Source organism: Adiantum capillus-veneris, chromosome 20 (genome assembly GCF_014529385.1).
Source record: "Adiantum capillus-veneris isolate H3 chromosome 20, ASM1452938v2, whole genome shotgun sequence".
Lineage (NCBI taxonomy): Eukaryota > Viridiplantae > Streptophyta > Polypodiopsida > Polypodiales > Pteridaceae > Adiantum > Adiantum capillus-veneris.
This window is the reverse complement of record NC_140950.1, coordinates 11,783,169-11,803,166: the sequence shown is the minus strand read 5'-3', so window position 1 is coordinate 11,803,166 and position 19,998 is coordinate 11,783,169. Positions and strand designations below refer to the sequence as shown.

The window sequence follows — 19,998 nt, the reverse complement described above, 5'->3', positions numbered from 1 at the left end:
ACTATTTATATAAAAAAATGGAGCTATCGCCTACCTTCTTCACATAAATAACAAGATGAGGGATTCTTCATCCGTCACTTTAGACTAAATACAAAATTTGGTTTCTATTTGAGAGAGAGAGAGAGAGAGAGAGAGAGAGAGAGAGAGAGAGAGAGAGAGAGAGAGAGAGAGAGAGAGAGAGAGAGAGAGAGAGAGAGAGAGGTGATTCATCTTGAGTAACATCACTGTTGCGACTCTGAAGTTGATGATATCAATCCCCTTTGCTGATACGGAACTAATTGAGATTGCTTCCTCAACCCAAGTTTCTTTTTGATTCCATGCTTTAACTGGATATGCTTCATGATAATTGATCCAAAAAAATCTTATTAACATATTATTTTACTTGATTTGAAAAGTGCTTTGCCATGTTGCCAATACATACAAGTTCTCCTGATATGTGCTTCTCACGTGGGTGTTATATTGATCTTGTCCTCCTGTAGAGCTTTACTCCCTCCTCCCTCTTGTCGAAACAAATGATCCCACCTAAAATTCCGACTGGATCTCGACTCGTGGCTTAAGGATGTGCCTTACTCAATCTATGGTATGACCTTTGATGGATGTCCCATTACCTTGTGAGTAAGCTATATTGTTTGTTGCACACTCATGGCTTGTTGCTATGGGTTAGGGTTGCATGATTATGACCCACATACTAACCATGATGGCTACACTATTTGGATTTTTTTGTATTGTAGGTTCCTTGTTACATATTGGTTTTGTTCAGCTAGATAGCTACTATACAACTATTTCCATAAACAAATGGAGCTATCCCCTACCTTCTTCATATAAATAACAAGGTGAGAGATTCTTCATCCCTCACTTAGACTGATACAATTTTTGGTTTCTATTTGAGAGAGAGAGAGAGAGAGAGAGAGAGAGAGAGAGAGAGAGAGAGAGAGAGAGAGAGAGAGAGAGAGAGAGAGAGAGAGAGAGAGAGAGAGAGAGAGTGGTGATTCATCTTGAGTAACATCACTGTTGAGACTCTGAAGTTGATGATATCAATCCCCTTTGCTGATACGGAACAAGCTGAGATTGCTTCCTCGACCCAAGTTTCTTTTTGATTCCATGCTTTAACTGGATATGCTTTATAATAATTGATCCAAAGAATCTTATTAACATATTACTTTACCTGATTTGTAAAGTGCTTTGCCATGTTGCCAAAACATACAAGTTCTCCTCATATGTGCTTCTCACGTGGGTGTTGTATTGATCATTCATTTATACATCAAAATTGGGAATCGATTGATATATTGTTGTTAATTTTGATGGACTGTGAGTATTCTACTCATTGAGGGAGTAATCTTATTCTTGCTGCATGAACTCATAAAATTAGGTTTTGGCATGGTAAATAAAAATCTAACTTAGGGCTAATTTTGCTTACATCTAGAGCAGAAAGGAATGGATTCTAGTCCTAATATTCTTTTTTGCTGGCCTTAGTCAACTCCCACTTCGTTTTGGTCACTCTGCCTGGTGAGTTGATGAGTCGTCATTGGAACTTGTATGACATTATTTTGTTAGTTTTTTTTACTTGAATACCATCATCAAAAACTCTGATGTTATTCTCTTTTGGATAGTTATCTTTGGGAGCTTTCTAATGGCTGGCTTCATTATTGACTCTCGATATCCTCTAGGGCTATTATTGATTCTTTTTAGATGGGTTTTCTTTATGCTTCCTCATGTTAACATACTACTCTGACTCTGGCATTTGCTACTCTTGTTCTTGCTACCCACTATTTTTGGTCCCCTACTATTTATATTACTGTAGAGAAATGGTAGTTGTCTGTTGTGATTTGGATTCTCTTCTCATTAAAAGATTTATTACCATCATCCTAAGCAATTTGATTTATATAAAAAATTGTGTTGTTGCTTTAACTAATGTTTGGCCTCTCTTTCCTAACTGCTTACTGATTTGTTTGACCTTTATGGATGGGATTGTGTTGTATGTGTGCCACTTGTTGTATTTTGACCTTCCTACCGTGCTAACTCTAATATGCTCTAGTGATCTTAAAAGTGTTTTATACTAAGCTCTGATATGGTCTACCTAAGGGTGAGCTCATTTGAAATTAGGTTGTTGCGTGAATATTTGCTCTGATATGGTCCACCTAAGGTTATTCTCACGTGGAGTGATTTGACTGTGATATGTAGTACTCATCATGAATGATGTGTTTTTTGCTAGCTTTGAAAAGAGTATTGATTCGTAGACTACAATATTATGGAGAAGCCTTGCTGGATTGTTTTCTAGCCATTATAGCGGAGAGTTTAGGCTACTAACTTGATTTTAGGTTTTATGGATTCTTGACGTGGTTATTCTTCAATCTTTGTCTGTGTCTAATCATTGTCTCCATTTTGAACTAAGGAAACCACAACTTTCAAAGGCTTTGCTACTTTGTTTGGCTGAATATGCTCTAATTTGCTGTTGATACTAAATCCCTTTGGAAAATTCAACCAAACTTGGGCTTTGTTATGGTTTGGTTCTCGGCTTGAAACACGAGTGCTAAACTAAGGTTCTAATTATTGCTTCACTTAGAAGGATAAATGCACATTTTCTTAGTGTTGGGAGTGTTCCTGACTATTATAGTAAGTTATAAACACCTTCTCTGGTATCCTTGAGTAGTTTACACATGGTTAGGACTATACTTGTTTCACTAAGACATTTTGGATGAATTTTTCTGGATTAATTACGTACCTGTGTATCAAGTAATTCTTGAAGAAGAAACTATTACAGTAAGTTAGAAACACCTTGTCTGGTATCCTTGAGTAGTTTACACATGGTTAGGACTATACTTGTTTCACTAAAACATTATGGATGATCTTTGATTAATTACCTAGCTATGTATCAAGTAATTCTTGAGGAATAAACTACTTTATGACACATTATTAGATTAAATACAACTATTGTCACTTGCAACAAAAGGGGTTATGGCCTTTTGATGCATTACATTTACACACTCTAAACAAAATACGTATAAAACAAACTTTTTAGAATAGTAGTTAGGATAAATTTTTTAAAGTAGGACAAGGATAACAATTGATAGGTTCTTTGTCACCTGTAATACGTATTTAAGGTTAACAAATTTATCGTCTTATTTATATGGATGCAGGTGAGAATGCTATTTTTACTTAAAATGGTTTAGCTTAGTCGATGTTCGACTTTGAAGATGATGGCTGATTTCACCCTTGATGACATCTACAATTCTAATACTTATGAATATGATTATTGGGATGACACCTCATTCTAACCATATTTTAAAATGAATCTAATATTGAGTCATCTTGTACAAACCATTGTCCAGTTTTCCATACACACACTCTCTCTCTCTCTCTCTCTCTCTCTCTCTCTCTCTCTGTCACTGTACTCACTTGTGATTGATTCATCTGGCTACAATCTGCTTCTTGCCCTTGCGTGTTATTTTCTAAAGGAATTCTCACTTTTTTGGCATTTGACTTGCGCTAAGAAGCTGATTTAACTAGCTAACTTTCAACTGCATATAGTAGTTGGCTTATACTGTGCATGATGGAGCATGATGAAATTGATGGGTGTACTGTCTTGTGGGTGATTACCATACTCTTTACCTTGCACTTCTCTCAATGGTGAATCTAGATTATGCTACACATAATGGAGCTGAGGGTTATATTATCTTGTGGGAGATTACCATGAGTCTTTACCTTGCACTTCCCTCAATGGGTGAATTTGGATTATGCTATGCATAATGGAGCTGAGGGTTATATTATCTTGTGGGAGATTACCATGAGTCTTTACCTTGCATTTTACTCAATGGTGAATTTGAGATTTCTTGGAACTCTCTTGCTATACCCTATTTCATATGTTGTGCACTTGCCTCGATCTTACATAAATTATCTCATATTTGTTATATTTTACTCACTAGTTGCTTCAAACAATGGAACCTGATAACCAATGGTTGCACATATACACACAAACTTATGAAACTAGTGGCTAGGTTTCAATTTTTTTTTTCCAGGGGAATTCTTGGCTCTAGAACCATCTCTGGCTTTTTTTCAACGTCTAGCTCTAAAACTATGATGCTGGGTACCTCCCACCTCCCTCCCATTGGTGTGTTGAGAAAATCTCTTGATAACAGTGGTCCTTCCTAATTTATTTGCACCAAGACTTTAGGGTCCTTCCACTTGGTTACTTTGGTAGGAGATATGGTGTGGGAATCACCTCATAAGGCTTACCTACCTAAATTAACTGCTTTTGACACTCAAGGAGACATGCTAGGAGACTCTCCTCGAGTCCTCTCTTGCAAGAAGGGTTGTCTTACTAAAACTTTTTAAATAGTAGTTTTAATTTAAAAAATTTAAGTAGGACAAGGATAACGATTCATAGGTCCTTTGACACCTATAATACGTATTCAAGGCTAACAAAGCTGTTGTCTTGTTTATATGGATGCTATAGGTGAAAATGCTATCTTTACTTAAAATGGTTTAGCTTATCCACTGTTCGACTTTGAAGATCCTTGTTGATTTCAACTTGAATGACCTCCATAGCTCTGTTACTTTTGTATACGATCATTGGAATGATGCCTCATTCTTATTATATTGTAGAAAAATGAATCTAATACTGAGTCATTTTTGTAAAGATCATTGTCTAGTTATCTAAAGCAGTTGTCTTTTGACGTTATGTTCTTTTGTGTATACGTATTAAGTTTAATACATCAACACACACGGCCTAAACACAAAGCCCTCCCGGATAACTGGCCTTGCATGTGTAGGTCAACCACATGCATGCTATACACACTATGAATGCAAGCACAACAAGAATTCTCAAGCACACATGCATGCTAAACACACTACGAATGCAAGCACAACAAGAATGATCAAGCACACATGCATGCAAAGAAAGTGTGCTTAAACACACAAAGATGTAAGGAACAATCATAGAATGTTAGGGGGAGAGATTGAGGAGGAAGAAGAAGGAAACTCCATAGCCAAGCTCTCAAAGCCCTTATTTTGTCTCACTCTCATGAAGTGTGAGTTCACATTCTACAAATTGACTTTCATACTTAGGGGTACAATATGCATTGTCCAGTTGCCCAAAACATGTGAGCACACTAGTCACATGATTAATCAATTAGGATCACCTATTCCCATTTCTCTTGAGCCGATTCTTCATTATACAACACCACCTTTGCAAAAATTACATGGGAAATATTATCGACTATGGAAATTTGTACACCTTTATCCAATTTAGCCTTCACTTTTATGCTTGTAGCTTAAATTTGTGGTACGTGAAAATCACTACATCTCTCCTCTTCTTAGTAGAGGGTGCACATACTTGGGCCTATTGCAAAAGTGTTGCATGGGTCTCTTGGGGTAGTCACTTATTGAAAGCTTTTTATATCACGTGCGTCCAAGAGGTAATTAATTATATCTCAATATATATACTATACGTACACTATGGAACTATTTAAAAAAATCCCACTCTACCCTCTAATGTATACATAAAAGTATACATTTTTAACTTTAATAATTCTTTCTGATTAACTCACGTGATATCATACACATTCTAAAAAGTGATCACCCATGGACGGCCTGAAAGATTGTTGATGTTTGAGTGGTTGATTGTGATTAGGAGTATTGTGTTGAATGAACTTCTTTGTTTATTTCCTTTATGAAGGGATTCAAAGGTGTTTTATAGAGTTGCATCAAATTTATTGGTGGAGCATTTGAGAAATACGTAGTGTAGCTTGTGCTCCAATATCACATGGCTTGGATCTATTAAGTTGAAAATGACCTTTTTCATTGGAGAATCTACATTAGGTTCTGAAATATCTAAATGATCAAGGGGGAAAAACCCAAGAGAAAAAAAGTACCCTTGGAATATGCACCAACTAAATGTCGCCCCTTGTATACCTTGTACATTCAAAATTTGGAGTTACTGCTGAAAATCACTTATGGTGAATACTTACCCCTTTAATGCTAACGAAGAATATTCCTCCCTCCATCTTTCTCGTCCATCCCCTTCGAAAAAGTCCAAGTGGACTTTGCGGTGCACCCTATCCCCGAGATCCATCTCCTCCATTGCCATCTGCACACCTCTGCACCAATGCCATGCCCATAGGGAGAAAACCCTAAGCAGGTCAAATAGCAAAAAATAGTGTCGGTACCCTCAACACCAAGAAGGGCCCATATCCTTGCCTCACATAGTGATCATCTTGCTCTATGTCCGTGTTGACACATGCAACGAGTCTTCTGCAGCTGGATCATCCCCCCTCCCTCTTGCTCTGTCCTTCTTCCCTAGATTTTCCAGAGCTTGTTGTTGCTCTGCCATCAACACAGCATCTGCGAGAGACAAAAAAAGACAGAGAGATAGGTTCCTTTGCTGACGCATTCGCCTTTGCTATCATCCACCTCCAAGTCGGCCATTTGCACCATTCGTTTACTTCTCGGACGATTGTATGTGCCATGCTCTCGATGCAATCTGCCACCTCCCATCGAACCAGAGGAAAAAATATCTCTCCCCTCCCTTGCATCTTCACTGACACACACGACATTTCTCTCTCTCTCTCTCTCTCTCTCTCTCTCTCTCTATCTCTCTCTCCACCTACGACCCAACTTGGCGAGCATAAGCATTGAACTCCATGCCTTCTCCATGCAGCCCCCAAGATGGCGCTCTTCCTCATCACACTTGCATCGCACCCTTGCTCCTGCACTGTGACCAACACCCTCCCTCCATTGCATCCTTCTGGCCTCAAAATCCCAACCCTTCCCCTTGTTGTCCCTTGATGCACTCGTTGCAGAAAAATGAGAGACAGAGAGATTATATGTCTTGTTGTCCCTTATGCAAGTGTTGCAGAAAAATGAGAGAGAGAGAGATTATATGTCTTGTTGTCCCTTATGCAAGTGTTGCAGACAAATGAGAGAGAGAGAGAGAGAGAGAGAGAGAGAGAGAGAGAGATATTTTATGCCTTCCCCTCATCTGCAGATTTAGCACTCGGACACTCTCGCCTCAAACGTACCATTGCGACACAGGACCTTGCATCCGTCATGCAACCAAGCACAGTGCACGAACAAAATCTCTCTCTCTCTCTCTCTCTCTCCCACCTTTACAGCTGTCAACAAATTCTCATTTTATCTCTCTCTCTCTCTCTCTCTCTCTCTCTCTCTTCCTTTCACGTGCCCACTTTTTCTTGAAGACAAAAAGGGATCTTTCAAGATACCCCTTTAAAACACCCCAAAACCAAAAATTGGCCACCCACTTGAATTAACACATGCCCCCACTCGCCTGCACACCATCGCCATGCTTCCCCTCCACAAACCACCTATTGCAAAGCCCCCCCCCCCCCCCCCCCAAAACCCAAAAAAGGCTGCTTGCCATCAGCTCTCTGTAGAGCTCACCATCACAAATGGCCCATCTCTCACCTCTGCCCGAGTGCTTAGCATTGAGTAACGAACATGAGAGAGAGAGAGAGAGAGAGCCTTTATGCATCCTCCTCTCTTGCCTGTCTCCTTCGACCCTTGTAGCTCCTCCTCCTGGTTCAACCCTGACCCCCATGTTCTCAAAGCCCTTCACATGACATCCTTCACTAGCCGTCACCACCCCTCAGAAATGCAATGCTAACCATTGCCTTGCACCTGCACTATCTCGATCTGCTCCTGCACCCGCTGCCTCCGCAAACACTTCGCAGAGCTAGAGTGTAAGCAATGGCATGAACTTTAATTTTTTGCAGTGGTACTTGACTTGCCATCGCTGAGGGGATGCAAAGGGAGAAAATCGGTCTCTGTCAGCACACCTTCACGAGAGGACCGTGGCTTTGAGGAAAGCAGGGGGCAATTTGGTGGGGGGGCGCGCGCGCGCACGCACAGAGAGAGAGAGAGAGAGAGAGAGAGAGAGAGAGAGAGAGAGAGAGGGTCCTCAATGTTGAATCCAATGCGTATCCCATACTTTCTCTTCACCTATTCCATCTCCTTTCGTTGTGCATACCTCGCAACTACTCTCACCATCCGTGACCTCTCTGGCCTCTGGCAATGCTGACAAGACTCCCACGTCCACCATCTCTGGCCTATATTCCAAGGATGCCTGGCGTTGGTATGTGGCAATGCCGACAACACGCAGTCGATAGATCGCACCATCCCGACCACGTGCATCGGCACATACCTCAAAACAAAAGTAAACAAGGTGAGAACTCACAGTGGCCTGCAGAAAGGAAGGGAAGGTTAGCTTTTGGTGATGAGGAGGTATGTAGTGGAGTGGTCGGATCAGTAGTTGTAGTTAGTGCCGGACATGGTTTGTGATAGGTCATTGCTAACCCATACGTGGTCCAACATAGAGTTGTGTACTGTGGTTGGATGGTGTATCAATTGGTGGAGACCGTGCTGGAGAATGAGGTTGGAAAGGGTTCTATATGTGGTGGTTTCCTCAAGTGCGTCAATGTTGAAATCTCCCATTATGATTAGTGGTCGCATGGTGCGGGTTGAATCAAGAAGATTGGAGACGCTATGCAGGAACTGCGGGACCGATGATGTCGGTGCCTTGTAGAGTGAAATGACTGTCGCTAGGCACTTGTTGGCGCAGTGGAAAGTTGCATGGATCGTTTCAAGTGTTTGATTGATGCAGATGTGTATTTGTGTAGGTATTAGGTTGTCTTTATGCAGAATGGAGATGCCGTGTAGTTGTGTTGAGGATATGCTGCGGAAGCCTGGAATGGTTGTCGCATGTTGTCGCGTCTCTTGTAGGCAGAGGATATCGGAGGCCATTAGGCTTTTGTCGTGGGTGATATCGTTTGCATGCTTTGCAAGGGAGACGACATTCAGTGATTGGACAATGTAATGTGTATCTTGGTGGAGATCTAGTTGCTTTTGGACAGGGAGATAAGTTGCTTCTGTTCTCAACCTGTGGAGCTCTTTGAGAACTGATGCGTCGGTGTGAATGTTGCAGGGCAGCAAGCTCTCCACCAAATATAGATTTGCAGTGTCACGAATTCGTGTAAGTGGGCCATGAGACCTAATCCCTTTGGGGTTGAAAGCTAATGTGTTGAGTGTAAGCCCTTGCGAGTGGTGAATCGTGCGGGCTGTAGCAGGCTGAACTGGGAATTGCTTGCGTGTGAGGGTGTTGAAGTAGTTCTTGCCAATTTGGAATTCGCGTGTGATGCGGAGAATTGGCGTCCAACTAGGCAATGTGAGTGGGTTGTGAAGATGACGGTGGTCGTACCTTTGTTTTTGCCCTATGCTAGGGTTGGTGAAATGAATCCAGAGGCATGCCGTGTCGGAGAATGTAGTGTAGAGCTTGTAGACGCCTTCTGCACCGTTGACGAGGCCGTCGGGAATGTCCAGATTTCCAGCGCATAGCTCGACCACTAGGCCCGGCTTCAGGCACAATGTTGCTTGGTTTGTCTGGCGTCCAATGGAGTTGCTATTTTTTTGCTGCAAGAGGCGCCACGCTTGTCAATTGCTTTGAATATGTGTGGCTCACCGGGCAATTCTGCGAAGACCTTTTCGTTGTGTTCATCCTTTGCCTTGTTAGAGTAGAATAGGTGTGATATGGTTATGTCAGCAGGCAGCTCTCTGTGGAAGGAGTTGTTAATGTAAGCAAGGTCGCTGTTGGTGTGTGAGCCAGTTCTCATTCGGTTGAGCACCTCTATAAACTGTCCATCGGTTTGTCTCATTGTCATCGTTAATTCGTAGCACTTAAGGAATTCATGCCAGTACGAAGGTGCAACCGCCTCGAGAAGAGGTTGCTTGGTTGTGAATATCCAAAGTCTTTGACTGGACTAGCTTGGCAGAGGTCACCACAAAGTATGACATCATGCACCAAAAGGTTGGTCGTGTTTTCTCTTGATGGCACGATGACGCGAGTCGGCCAATGAGAAGACACTTGATCCTATCAAGGAGACTTCATCAAACACTACAAGCTCCAAATCTTGATAAAGTAAGGACAATGCATCTAGCTTTTCTGCTTTGAGGCTTGTGTGTGTCGTAGTGATCAAAGGCAAATGTAAAGCTGAGTGTATAGTTGTACCACCAATGTTGAATGCTGCCTTACCTGTATATGCCATCATGAGTGCCTTAGGAAAGTCAGAAGTGTGGCCCGACTTATGCGTGTAGAAACGAATGAGGGCTTCGACAAGCAAGAGTAGCGTGAATTTTTTCCCAGTGCCTGCTCCACCCGTGAGGAAGAGATGTATCTTTTCATATGGCGCTATGCGTTTTTTAAGCATGACATCATCGAGGATGAGTCGCTGTTGTGGGTTTAGTTTCTTTATTGATGTGTGGAAATCCTCATTGGTCATGCCAATATGTTTGGAAAAATGCAAAGCAAATGGTTTCTTTGTCGGTTGGTTTGATGGGGTGTTGATCATCACGCTGGGACTGTTGGAATCGTTCAAGGAACTTACACTCCTCGTGCTGCGTGAGGTTGTGATAGCTGTTGCGAGTCTATCAAGTGGAGCTGGTTCGACAACGAACTGTGATTCATTGTTTTTTACTGTCTCAATGTTTGAAGTGTAGACATCGATCCAAGATGAACCTTCGGGTAGGTGCTCATTCACATGTCTTGACCACGGCAAGAAGAGAAGGTATTGTTCTCTGTAGTGGTTGTCAGGGTCTTTGGCTTTATTGTATCTGACGTACCGCACGATGCGTGCCTTCTGCAGCAACTTGTCAGGCCTGGAGGGGTCTTTGGTTGTGGAAGCGAACTGGGCCAAGCACATGGCAAAGAACGAGTGTGGTCTAGAGGTATATTTGTCAAAGATGGAGGCAGAGAAGATTTCTGTTGTGTCGGAGTGCATTTTTTGTAGGGCGTTCTTCTTTTTGAGAACGAGGGCACGCTCTTCAGGTGGGTTAGTATTTATGTATATGAATTCTCTAGAGGAGCTATGCAATGGGAGCGAGAGACATATGTAAGCACCTTGCTGTGAACTAATTTGCTGTGTCTTAAGGATTGTGCTACCAACTTTTCGTAGTCTCTCCAACGTTGTTGCATTGTTTGCGACACAGTGATCAACTTGTGACTTGATTGCTCCTATTAATGTATTGTACATTTTTGTCATGTATGAGGTGCAATAGCTCGCAGCTCCATGTGCATTTAGCACAAACTGTATATCTGTATTTGCGTTCCAAAGTGAAGCTATTGGTTTGTTGAAGTTGTTTGTGAATATATCGCTTGGTTTGCGCTTGAGAAAAATGGTGGGTGTTGAGATAGTTGCTTGCAATGCAAGCAAGTGTTGTTCCATGGAGAGTTGTACTTGTTCTAGCCATTCTTCAAAAGTAGGGGCATTTTGTAAATCAATTTGGCTGAGTTGTTTTTCGATTTGTTGCAAATAAAGCTTGCCTTGTCTAGCTATGTTTGCCTCAAGTATTCCTTGTCGGATAATAGTTGTGAATGGCATGGGAAAACGTGAAAATCCAAAACGACAACTTTTGCTCTTCTTTTGGCAAGTCTTATGCTGCTTGTGCTTGTAAGCTTCAGAAAGGTCATTGGGCAAGATGGATCTATCTGTGCTAATGTGGGTATCTAGAAATAATACAATATCTTGATCTGAGTGTGTTGTGAGTGATGGAGCATTTTCTAGCCATAGTAAACCATGATCATGTTGGCTACCGCGACTTTGGAACTCCGTGATGAAAAAGAAGTCCCGTATTTTGCCGCATATGGAGGAATCAGTGCGCAACAACCGTTTCATTGCGTTGAACCTGTTTACGTAGAAACGAGCAGTTGTAATGGGATCGGCACGAATGAGGCGACGTTGATATGAGTTCAGACTCTCGTCAGGATCTTGGCTCAGTGGGACCAACTTCTCAAGTGCAGCAAGAAGCTCTTTCCATCTTCGTTCTGCGGAGGAGAACGTGACAAAAAATGTAGGCGGTCCAAGTTGCCAGATCATTGCGAAGACATTTTTTTTCATCTTTTCCTTGTAGTCGGGGGACGTGCGCAGCGCCTCGAAGTCTCTAAAGCCTAATCTTGAGTTGAGAAGCCTCTCTATGTTTGTGTCTTCTACAACCTGCCTTGCGGTTAGCACTGCACCCCCTAGCTTTCCCTTGCGCATTCGCACCCAAACAGAGGAAGAAACTTGTTGTGACATGATTTTGATAGACTTGAAAAATAAATTCTCAATGTCCAGGGCGAATCTTCTATCAACGTTTAGGAGCTCCCACTTTGCGATCGTTTGATAATCTTTGTTCGCGGCCTCCCTATATCTTCTAGGGGACCTGAAGAAAAGAGTCGGGAAGCTCAACTTGTAATGGAATTTGCCTATTCAATTTGAGAGTAGCGGAATTTAATGAGAGTACTTTCAAGAAATGATTTTGTGAGCATAGCGGGTAGACATAATTGAAGATAGCAACATAATTATAGCAATTAGTTAACTTGGCATGGACAATACTTTTGCAAGAGAGAGAATTTAGAGAACATGACAACAGTTGAGAACCGGATTTATGTGGAGCCGGTCCCCCCTCCAATAGGCATTTGTATTATGATTTCTCCCATAAAGAGAGACTTGTTACAATACATTCTTTGTGTTCCTTGTGACCTAGGTGAAGCAATGAAGATGGAAAGCTTCATGCATCACCATCATAGCATAACCTAAACTTGAAGAAAGCTTTAACTATACCAAGCCTCAGTCCCAAGACCTCAAACACCTTCAAAGGTGGAGAGAGCTAGCAGGGAATGAGGGTAGGGAAGAGGAAGAAGAAACATTTCATACGAGAAAGAGCTAGTTCCTCACTTATCATAACTCTTGTGCTAGCATACATAATAGCATAGTAATGAAGAAGAAATAGATGGCAAGCTCAAGCATTGAAGCATGGCTCTTGGATGGATTTGCACTCCATAGCCAAGAGTGTTGGTGTAGGCTCTCAACCTCTACTTGCTTGGAGAAGGAGAGGGAGCTCTTGCACTTTGCATAGTACACAATGAGAGTGTTTGTGAGTGTGTGTGGGTGAGTATACCCCCTAAGCACCCCCCTAGCTTGCTTGGGTCGACCCCCCCTTGTAGCTCATGCTTGAAGCTCATTGGACCCCTCCAGGCCTAGCCAATCAAAAGCAAGAGCCATTACAAGCAACATGGGTAGCCTTGGGACAAGTGTCCCCCTTTCCCCTTTGAGAGAGAGGACTTGATAAATGAAAAATCAATTAATTAAATATCCTAAATTATCATTGGACCCCTTGGGTGGCCAACCAATAGGCTTCAGGCACACCATGAGGGCAACATGGGGAGGAACTTGACAAGTGTCCTTGCTGCCTCTTCAAGCTGGGGCTTCCCTTGTGTGTGTGTGTGTGTGTGTGTGTTCTCTCTCATCCCCCCCCCCTTGTAGGCTCACCCCCCTCCTTGTAGGGATATTTTTGACTTTGGATGAGCAAGCCCCTTAGTCATCAAGCATGACTAAGCACTTGAAGTAGGGGGTGTATCTCAGGCAAGCTTCTCAAGGCACCTCAAGCACCTTAATCATGCACCAAGTCAAGCACCTCAAGCATGGAGCCAGTCAAGCACCTCAAGCATCTTAATCAAGCACCTCAAGTACGACAAGCACCTCGAGCTTGGGCCGAGTTCCCACCTCAAGCTCAGCCCTAGCTTACCTAAGGTCAAAGCACTTTTACACACATTATTGGAGGTCTTCAATGAAGCTAACCCTAAGGTCTTATGCTCCATTGGTTAGCCTTGCTCTTGATAGACCATCTCCCATTTGGGCCCCTTTACTATTGACCCCGTGTTGAGATAGATCTATAAGCACATATCTATATCTTAACACTTGTTCCCATTTATTCTCCCACATTAAGTGATCAATTTAATATGAGAAAATCATTTGGGTTGGTTAGATATTAGATTTTACGACATTACCTCTCTCTTGAAATCATAGTCGTCCTCGACTATGAGGTAGAAGAGAAAAAGCCTTAGTCATTAGTCAATCGTACTTAGCGGGTAGAGGATCCCTTTTTTACCCTACGACATCTTTCCAAGATGGATGACTAATCCATTTGGTGCTTGGGAGACATAGCTGCCGCAAGCATGTCTGCTCTTTAGTCCATTTCATTCTCCCAAAGTAGAGTGACAAATTCTACTTGGTGTTTGAGAGACGTCGTCATCACAAACATGATTCTGAGCATGCATACTAGTTAAATTTATGCACAATTAAAAAGAGGATTAGTCTTATAAGACAAAAACATGAGTCATTTAAGAGAGAGTTGTACATTTGCTTACTCTAATGTAGCATTGTAAGCATTGACAAGGTTCATACTATCCTTAAGTTGTACTCCTTGCATCCATTTAGCATCTTCAAAAGGATAATTTTTGAACTTAATAAGATACCGTCGGATTATCTTACCATGTCGTAGTACCTTGTCTTCATGCCAAAGGACAGCTTCGGGTTGTAGCACCTCTTCTTGGTCTTCAACTTCAGGAGGGTCTTCAATAATTGGTTCAGTTGGTGGCTCTCCTTTGTAGGGCTTAAGTAGGCTTACATGAAAGGCATTGTGTATAAGCCAATGGTTGGGCAACCTGAGTTGATAAGCCGTCTCATTGATGGGCTTCAAGATTTGGAAAGGACCATAGTATCTTTTTGCTAGTTTAGCATAATACTTCTGATGGCCCGTAGGATTTTTGCCCGTCGTTTGCCTTAATCGAGCCTTAGGAAACTTGAGTAAGACCCAATCATTTTCTTTGAACATTAAGGCTCTTCTGTGCTTATCAGCAGCATCTTTTTGCCTTTGTTGAGAGATGGCTATAGCCTCCCTAATCTTTTGAAAAGATTCTTGTAGGTCACGGCTATACTCATCGGCGGCGAAGATCTTCCCATGTACTTTGAGTAGCAAGGGACTTTTAGGTCTTCCCTCTATGATCTCGAAAGGTGCTTTCCCCGTAGAAGTATGTACAATATTATTGTAGGCATACTCTACTAGAGGTAAATACTTTTCCCATTGTGAGCGTTGATCTACTTCGGTAACATAAGTCTTGAGTAGATCGAGTATCGTAAGATTGGCTATCTCACTTTGGCCATCCGTTTGTGGGTGATAGGCCGAAGAGAAATTCAATCTTGTTCCTAGATTTTCAAAGAGACCTTTCCAAAAATTACTGGTCATTCTAGGATCTCTATCTGACACAATGGATGTGGGTAATCCATGGTGCTTGAAAATCTGAGATATGAAGAGAGTTGCCATTTGATGTGCCTTAATAGTCTTTTTGAGAGGAATAAAATGTGCTTGCTTGCTAAACCTGTCGACTATTGTCCATATTCCTGTATTCCCATGGATAGACTTGGGTAATCCAAAGATGAAATCCATGGATATACTCTCCCATGGTGAATTTGGAATAGGCAATGGCTTGAGTAATCCAGGTTGCTTCCCTCTATCATACTTGGTCTTTTGGCATACTACACATTTTGAAACATACTCTTGTATGTCCACTTTCATGGTAGGCCAATAGAAATACGTCTCTACTCCTAGGAGAGTAGGTTGAATACCTTTATGCCCTGCATATGGAGGAGCATGGGATTCATACATAACCTTCTCACGAAGGGAATGGATAACACATAGCCTATTGCCGTGGAGAAGATAACCATCCTGCAAGGTGAATGGTTCCTCTTTCTTCCCCAAAGAAAGGGCTGACATTATGTCTCTAAAGTCAGGGTCAATAGCATACTCATCTATCATAGAGGATAGATCATTGTGAGTAGCTATAGACACCGCATTAAGTTTTGGTCGTCGTGAAAGTGCATCGGCAACTTGATTGTGCTTACCAGCTATGTGAGCAATATGGAAATTAAATTGCGAAAGAAAATTTGCCCACCTCATTTGTTTGTCGGAAAGTTTGGTTTGCGTCATGAAATACTTGAGACTTTGGTGGTCGGTTCGTAGGATAAATGGAGTCCCCAATAGGTAGTGCTTCCATGTATCTAGGGCATGTAGAACAACTAAAAGCTCTTTCTCATAAATGCCCAAGACTCGTTCATCACTATTGAGCCTTCGGCTCTCATATGCTATGGCATGCCCTTCTTGAAGCAAAACCGCTCCAAGGCAATCACCACAAGCATCACATTGGACCTCAAATGGTTTTGTGAGATCCGGAAGCACGAGGACTGGTTGGGAAGTAAGCTTCTCTTTGAGTTTTTCAAAAGCATTTTGCTCCTTAGCAGTCCATACAAACTTAACGTTCTTCTTGGTTAAGTCGTGTAGTGGTCCTGCTACTTGAGAGAATTTTGCTATGAAGCGTCTATAGTATGCACACATACCAATAAAGCTTCTTAGCTCATGTAGATTCCTTGGGTTAGGCCATGATTTTATTACCTCTAACTTTGATGGATCCAGATGAATACCATCGTGAGAGATAATATGTCCTAGATATTGAATCTCTTGAAGGAAGAATTCACTTTTCTTTTGGTTGAGAAAAAGTTTGTTTTCCCTCAAGGCTTGAAAAATCACTTGGAGATGTTGCTTATGTTCCTCCAAAGATTTGGAGTAGATGATGATATCATCATCATCTAAGAACACTCCAGTGAATTTATGATATGGTCTAAAATTTTTCTCCATGAGACGATTGAAAGTAGCTGGTGCATTAGTCAAGCCAAAAGGCATGACTAGATATTCATAAAGACCAAATGTTGTGCGAAACGCGGTCTTTAGGATATCTTCATCCACTATGATAGCCACTCTTAAGGTCAATCCTACTGAAGTAGGTAGAGCCTTGTAGCTTATCAAACAGATCTTCTACCCGAGGCACGGGAAATCTGTTTTTGATAGTGATATGGTTTAGTGCTCGATAGTCCACACACATACGGTATGTACCATCTTTCTTTTGCACTAAAAGGACTGGAGAACAAAAGGGAGAGGAACTAGGCCTCACCATCCCTTTGTCTACCAATTCCTGTACTTGCCTCATAATCTCCTCTTGTTGAGCTTGTGAGACTCGATAAGGAGGTTTGTTAGGCGGTGAGCTTCCTGGAAGGAGCTCAATACGATGGTCATCATCCCCTCGTTTTGGGGGTAGGTCCATAGGGATATCATCGATGAACACATCTTGGAATCCTTTTAGAAAAGTAGACAAGTCTAACTCTTCTTGATTCCTATCATTTTCATTTGATGAAACATTATTATCTTTTAGAGACTCTTTGACATAAATCATGTACGCAGAAACTGAGCTCTTCATTGATTTATCAAAAGAAAGAGGATTTACAAGTGGAATAGTGCGACCACGCTCACTAGCATCTATATACATGTTCTTTCCCCTGTAGGTGAAGTAAATTCTCCTTTCAGGGAACTTCATGTTGGCAGCCATGCGATCAAACCATGGTGCCCCTAGGATAACATCCTGATGTTAGAGATGAGAGATGAAGAAGTCTTCTTTGTCGACATAGCTTTGGACATGAAGCCTCAACTTCCCAATCAAGGGAGTAACGGAGGCTTGTTGTCCCTTGAAAGCTGCATCAGCTGTTACTATATCTCCCATCTCAAAAGCTTGAATGCCCAACTTGGTGGCCAACTCTATTGATATGAAGTTGAGAGTAGAGCCAGGGTCAAACAAGATGAAGGCATCATGCTCTCTTACCTTTCCCCAAGCATAGGAGAGTGATGATCCTTTGTAATGAGCATCCTCTTTTGGAGCTTCGATGGTGGAAGCCCTAGGAGTCTCATTGCGAGTATTCTTCTTGGGGCAAGAACGATAGCCATGTCCTTGCTCCCCACACTTGAAACATTTATGGTCCTTCCGAAAAGCTTCAAGCTCTTCAGGAGAGAGTTTGTTTTTACCTTTGTAAACTCCCTTCTCCTTGGACCGATTGTTGTTGTTGTTATTGTTGTTGTTGGAAGTGCGTTGGGAATTATTTTGTGCATTGGATTTCCCCTTTGCATCATTTTTATCTTTGTTTTCCATGGGCTTGACATTACGTCTAGCCCCTTGATGGAAATTGATGCGTGAAGCAACCATGGTGTGATGGATTACTTCGGTAATAGTACCAGGCCGTTGAGAGTTAATGTATTCGGCCATCTCTTCAGGTAATCCCGCACAGAATTGCTGTCTTTGCTCGGCAAAGTCTATCTTTTGAAAGACAGTAGCTTTGAGATGTAAATCCCAAAACTTGTCTACATACTTGTTGATAGACTCATGAGAGAGAAGCTTCAAGCCGCGCCATTCGGTAAGAACTTTATCTTTAGTATCGCTTGGAAGAAATTGCTTCATGATGGAAACTCGTAGAGTTTTCCATGTCTTTGGGGCTTCTCCATTGCCACGAAGGCTAGCCCACCATTGACGAGCTGATTTTTGGAAGTGCATAGCTACATGGCGTAGCTTGGAGGACTCTGTGAAGCCCTCGTTCCCAAAAGCCGCATCAAATTGCTGGATGAAGGCCAACACTTTGTCGGTAGCACCAAAGGTGCCATCGTAGGTGAGAAAAGAGATACTCTTTCCTCCCTCCTTGAACTTCTTTAGCTTTTGTGACCTTCGCCATGCAGGAAATGATTTGCGATGTCCTCCCCTCTTGTATTCTCTAGGAGAATAGCCATAACTTTCATCCGAAGAGGAGGAAGGTGAAGAAGAAGGAGAAGAGGGTGACCTCTTCCTAGCCCTTTTCTTCCTTTGTTTCCTCTCTTGCCTTTCAGAGTGATGAGGAGAAGGACTATGGGTTGCTCTTTTCCTCTTGGGAGGAGTAGGCGATCGTCTAGACCGCCGTCTTCGTGGAGCCACCTCTTCAGAAGAACTTAGACTTTCATTGCTTTCTTTCTCTTTGGATTCCTCCTCTCGAATGGGAGAGAGTCTTCTTTTGGGGGTCTCTTCAAGAGGCCTCCTAAGCTCTCTCTCCTCTGGGAGAGGAAGGGAAATTCCATAAGCACGAAGTTGTTGAGTAACTTCGGCTTGCAAAGCAGGGTTGCCCATAGCTTGTTGCAACCTAGCGACGAGATAATTCACAAACATGGGAGCATCATCATTAGCACCTTCATGTGCAAAATCAAAGCTATCAATGTTCATTCTACTCTCTTGATTATTGTCAGCCATGTTAACAAAATTTATGTTTATACTTAGTGTATGCTTTGGCAGTTCAAAACCTTAGTTGCCACTCGTCTTAGCCTTTGAAAATTGGCTCTTAAGTATCTACACCCACGGCTCGAAGTGGTTAATTATAGAGAGTAGAGGAGTAGGTCTAACATAGCAGAGTTGCCAAGGGCTAGCTCCTTTCGGACTTCTTATGGCTCAATAATGGTAAAGCCGTAGGCAAGTCTAAAAAGACTCCATTATTAAGTCCAAAGCTCCCGAGGTGTGCACCATCCCCCACATAGTGGGCTTAACAAAACCGATATTAGATCCCAGTTCCACTTACTCTATTATAATTAACAACATCAACCATTTATAGGCTACTTAAGGACCTCTCTTCTTAAGCAAGAAAAGAGAAACCAAATGCTCTGATACCAATGTAATGAAATTTGCCTATTCAATTTGAGAGTAGCGGAATTTAATGAGAGTACTTTCAAGAAATGATTTTGTGAGCATAGCGGGTAGACATAATTGAAGATAGCAACATAATTATAGCAATTAGTTAACTTGGCATGGACAATACTTTTGCAAGAGAGAGAATTTAGAGAACATGACAACAGTTGAGAACCGGATTTATGTGGAGCCGGTCCCCCCTCCAATAGGCATTTGTATTATGATTTCTCCCATAAAGAGAGACTTGTTACAATACATTCTTTGTGTTCCTTGTGACCTAGGTGAAGCAATGAAGATGGAAAGCTTCATGCATCACCATCATAGCATAACCTAAACTTGAAGAAAGCTTTAACTATACCAAGCCTCAGTCCCAAGACCTCAAACACCTTCAAAGGTGGAGAGAGCTAGCAAGGAATGAGGGTAGGGAAGAGGAAGAAGAAACATTTCATACGAGAAAGAGCTAGTTCCTCACTTATCATAACTCTTGTGCTAGCATACATAATAGCATAGTAATGAAGAAGAAATAGATGGCAAGCTCAAGCATTGAAGCATGGCTCTTGGATGGATTTGCACTCCATAGCCAAGAGTGTTGGTGT

The 19,998-nt window shown here is 42.0% G+C and overlaps 1 protein-coding gene across 1 annotated transcript; it reads right to left on the bottom strand.

The window, feature by feature from the left end:
• Positions 1 to 9,800: 9,800 nt before the first annotated feature.
• LOC147432098 (uncharacterized) lies at positions 9,801 to 12,041 on the bottom strand. The gene has a single exon (XM_086491880.1). The coding sequence runs from the start codon at positions 12,039 to 12,041 to the stop codon at positions 9,801 to 9,803; it is 2,241 nt and encodes a 746-aa protein (XP_086348006.1).
• Between the last annotated feature and the right edge of the window lie 7,957 nt (positions 12,042 to 19,998).

What these genes read in the sequence shown, in the direction of transcription:
- LOC147432098 (XM_086491880.1), bottom strand. Translation starts at nt 12,041, where the DNA reads ATGCGCAAGGGAAAGCTAGGGGGTGCAGTGCTAACCGCAAGGCAGGTT.